General features: G+C 42.3%; 1 protein-coding gene across 2 annotated transcripts in view; it reads left to right on the forward strand.

The window, feature by feature from the left end:
- The first annotated feature begins 1,654 nt into the window (after window positions 1–1,654).
- The window catches only part of prkg2 (protein kinase cGMP-dependent 2), a 21,580-nt gene continuing 18,534 nt past the window's right edge, over window positions 1,655–4,700 (forward strand). For both annotated transcript variants that reach the window (XR_011521788.1, XM_015960235.3), the window contains exon 1: window positions 1,655–1,817. Coding sequence is in view for 1 of the 2 variants with exons in the window: in XM_015960235.3 (XP_015815721.1) it covers window positions 1,739–1,817 (79 nt within the window). In the remaining variant the exon portion in view is untranslated. The remainder of the gene's footprint in view (window positions 1,818–4,700) is intronic.

Raw genomic sequence — 4,700 nt, forward strand, 5'->3', positions numbered from 1 at the left:
TTTAGCCATCATGTTAATCTAGAAGAAAATCAGGCATCATCCCCTCCAATATGGTGCAGAAATAATCCTGAATTAGATAATTATGAGCTTTTTTTCTCAAGTGGTGAGAACGTAGCTAAGTATATTACACAGCACCCACACAGTCACAAATAGATCTAAATACAACATGACCTCAAACAGAAACAGATTAACGTCAGAAAAAACAAAGTAAAACAGATGAGATGATACAAATTTGAGTTAAAAAATAAGAAAATAACATATTTAGGTAAAAGCAGCTTTAAATAAAAGGTCTTCAGCTGTTTTTTGCGTGTCCAGACTGTCAACGCTGCGTAAGGATAAAGGAGATCATTCCAGAGTCGGGGTGCAACAGTCTGGAAGGAACGATCACCTCCAGTTTTGTATCTGGTCTTTGGAACTTCTAGAAGGTTCTGGTGTGTGGACCTGAGTGCTCGGGTTGGAGCATAAGGCTTTAACAGTTCAGTGATATAGGGAGGAGCTTGACCAAGTAGGGGCCTGAAAGTTATAATCAGGACTCTAAAATGAACTCTAAAGTTAACGGGTAACCAGGATGGGCTTCCAGTCTTCAAAATGTGTCATGCAAATACAGCAAGAGGGACGCTAGGGCCTGGAGTCTCATGTTGGTGCAGCAGCAGCACTGTAGTACTGGAGGACGCCACTAGGGGGCACAGTAGAGTAGTCAGACCAGGTAGAAAGCTGGGCTTGTGAGGTACAACAGCAAACACGAAGAGTTCATTTTGACATCATGGCAGAAAAAAAGGAGCCAGTTGCGGTGGCTCGGGCGTCTAGGATGCCTCCTGGACGCCTCCCTGGTGAGGTTTTACGGGCACGTCCAACAGGGAGGAGACCTAAAGGTAGACCCAAGACACGCTGGAGGGAATATGTCTCTCACCTGGCCAGGGAACGCCTTGGGATTCCCCCGGAGGAGCTGGCCCAAGTGGCTGGGGAGAGGGAAGTCTGGGCTGCTGCCCCCGTGACCCAACCCGATAAGCGGCCGAAAAGGGATGGGTGGCAGAAAAAAACAGCAGTTGAACGTAACTAACATGAAAGACCTCTAAACCAGTGTGACTGTGCCTCGCTCGTTTGGTCAACTCCCCCTCCTGGTTACTCGTATATTGCAGCAGTCAAATGCGTCACACACGAGGCAGCCATTTTAAACATGCAAATGCGTCCGGCCCTCAGGCTCCTCCCCCTCTGGTGGGCCCCTGAAAGAGGCTACAAAGTTATTTTCTGGTCTGCCTTACACCCTGGATCCCACACGCGCTAAACTTCACTTTAAAAGATAAATAATCATAATCACATAATTAGCCTGTAAATGTTAGAAGTGACCACAAATCAGACGTGTCACATATGACGTCACGGCAGAATCTCATCTCCCCAGTGTACAGGACATTAAATTAACCCTCTCAGGCTCAAAATAAGTTTTGATAAAAGGACGAAAAACTAAGTCCTCCAGGGAACTTCTGAGTTAAAATGCTAATCAAATACGCATGTGGAGTGACCAGGTAGGTTTTTACCTGCCTGCCTCCAGAGGGTTGAACATATTTTCGTAGTTGGAAAAAATTATAGTCTTTGCTGTCTGATTTTATGATACAACGGCCTGCCATAAGCATGTGAAATCAGCCGGTAGCTGGGAGGGAGCGCGCGGCGCGAGACCCGCACACACGCACGAAAGGATGCGAGTCATGCTGTAGCCGAGCGGACCGGCCCAGCCGTCCCGATGTTCCGGTGTCCGAACAGACCGTTCCTCTGCCTGAGACGTGCTCCGAGCTCATCCCGGGGCTCCCAGACAGGACCGGGTAAGAACCGAACCCGCTCCGGGACCGCGGGCGTTTTCTCAGAGGTGATGCTGGAAGTTGCAGGTGCACGCGCTCTCCATCCCAACATGCGTTTAGTTAGTAAACTAGTTATGCTAACTAGCCGTGACGTGTGTTCTAATCAGAACAGACCGGATGTTTCTAAAGTTTTATTTGAAACGTTTCCGTTTAACTTACGTTGGAGAGACGCGCGCGCGCGCGCGTGTGTTTATGTATGCATGTGTGTGTGTTTATATTTGTATATGTGTGTGTTTATATTTGTATGTGTGTGTGTTTATATTTGTATATGTGTGTGTGTATGTGTGTGTGTGTGTGTGTGTGTGTGTGTGTGTGTGTGTGTGTGTGTGTGTGTGTATATGTTTGTATATGTATGTGTGTGTGTGTGTGTGTGTTTATATATGTATGTGTGTGTGTGCGTTTATATTTGTATATGTGTGTGTTTATATTTGTATGTGTGTGTGTGTGTGTGTATATGTTTGTATATGTATGTGTGTGTGTTTTTTTAAATGTATGTAAGTGTGTGTGTGTGTGTTTATATATGTATGTGTGTGTGTGTTTTTAAATGTATGTAAGTGTGTGTGTGTGTGTTTATATATGTATGTGTGTGTGTGTGTTTATATTTGTATATGTGTGTGTTTATATTTGTATGTGTGTGTGTGTGTGTGTGTGTACATGTTTGTATATGTATGTGTGTGAGTGTTTTTAAATGTATGTAAGTGTGTGTGTGTGTGTTTATATATGTATGTGTGTGTTTTTAAATGTATGTAAGTGTGTGTGTGTGTGTTTATATATGTATGTGTGTGTGTGTGTTTATATTTGTATATGTGTGTGTTTATATTTGTATGTGTGTGTGTGTGTGTGTGTGTACATGTTTGTATATGTATGTGTGTGTGTGTTTTTAAATGTATGTAAGTGTGTGTGTGTGTGTTTATATATGTATGTGTGTGTGTGTTTTTAAATGTATGTGTGTGTTTATATATGTATGTGTGTGTGTGTGTGTTTATATTTGTATATGTGTGTGTTTATATTTGTATGTGTGTGTGTGTGTGTGTGTGTGTGTGTACATGTTTGTATATGTATGTGTGTGTGTGTGTTTATATATGTATGTGTGTGTGTTTTTAAATGTATGTAAGTGTGTGTGTGTGTGTGTTTATATATGTATGTGTGTGTGTGTTTTTAAATGTATGTGTGTGTGTGTTTATATGTGTGTGAGTGTGTGTGCGTGTGTGTGTGTTTATATATGTATGTGTGTATGTGTGTGTTTATATATGTATGTGTGTGTGTGTTTATATATGTATGTGTGTGTGTGTTTTTAAATGTATGTGTGTGTGTGTTTATATGTGTGTGAGAGTGTGTGTGTTTATGTATGCATGTGTGTGTGTGTGTGTGTTTATATGTGTATGTATGTGTGTGTGTGTGTGTGTTTATATGTGTATGTGTGTGTGTGTGTGTGTGCGTTTATATGTGTATGTATGTGTGTGTGTGTGTGTGTGTGTGTGTGTGTGTGTGTTTTAAACATCACAGAATAAATGTTTATGTTATTATTCTGCTAACACTCTAGCAGAGCCCGGTCCAGGCTTAGAGAGTCCTTCCTGATCTTCTGTCCTTGGCTGTGTGGTAACCTCACCATCTCAGCCCAAACGTGTATGTAGAAGAAGGAAGGACCTTTTGTACAGCACCTTTCAAGATAAACATCACCAGGTGCCTGTTTGCGCTGAGATCCCTGGGTTGGGAACCACAGGTCCAGGTGTTTCCAGGTCCAGTTTTAAAATATGAGCAGATTAAAGCATCGGGTTGGGAATGCCCTTTAATATTTGGAAACCTGAAACTGAAGCCTGTGTTTTAGCTTTGTCTGAATTCCCACAATAGAATGACAGAATTACATTTTTAGATGCATTTATACTTATTTTCACCTCATTTTCCACTAATATCAACATCCCATTGAAGAAAAATCCAAACATTTTTGATCATTTTTCTTTATTTTTCTTCTTAATTTTAAAAACTAACAAAAACAAAATGTCAGTTTTGCAAAAACAAAAATCTCTGAAAGTCGATATTTACGGGAGAGAAAACAAAATCTCTGAAGAAAGTTAGTTTTAAGCTGAATTTTCTGACTTTTTTTCTCAGAAGCCTCAGAATAAACAACCAAGGCTGATGTTTGAGGTTCTTTAAACATGACACCAGCACCATCTGGTAGGGTCTTCTCTGGGCTGATTACTGAGGAACCTGCTTTAGATGCTTCAGCCCAGGATCACCCGGTTTCCGGTTTGGAGGCTCGTGAGCTCCGGACCTGCCTCAAAGCCCTGCCTTTTAGCTTGATTGACAGCCGCCTTTTCCGCCTCATAATCAGTTTGTGCAGCAAGATTCAAACACGAAATGGGAGAGAGTCAAAAATGCCAGAAGGTGTCTTGGTTAGCAGGACCTGCGGAAAGTAGTGGGAAGTCAGGACTGTCCCACAGAAAGCAGGAGCCTTGGCCACCCTACCTGCCGCGCATCAGCCACTCGGGAGGCTCAGAGCCGAGTCTGGGAAGGTGAGCAGGGTCGAGCCATCTCTGAGACAGGAGGGTTGGTGTATGTTTTATTTTAAAATATAATATTTTATGGTTTTAAATATTACTAATGTGTTAAAAACACAAACAGTAGAAATGAAAAGATCATTTAAAAAAGTAAAACTTTTCCCAAAACAGGCTCGAGACGCATTTGCTTCTGATCCCGACGCTCCGCTTCTCCCCGACCCTTCCACTGCTCCTGTAATCCAACACTTCCTGCCTCATGAATAATAAACGAGAAGATGCTCGTTCACATTTATGAACTGGACTTCCTGTCTGCCTGCTCCGTTTCCTCGCAGCATCAGCTGTTTTGTTG

Source organism: Nothobranchius furzeri, chromosome 10, assembly GCF_043380555.1.
Source record: "Nothobranchius furzeri strain GRZ-AD chromosome 10, NfurGRZ-RIMD1, whole genome shotgun sequence".
Classification (NCBI taxonomy): Eukaryota; Metazoa; Chordata; class Actinopteri; order Cyprinodontiformes; family Nothobranchiidae; genus Nothobranchius; species Nothobranchius furzeri.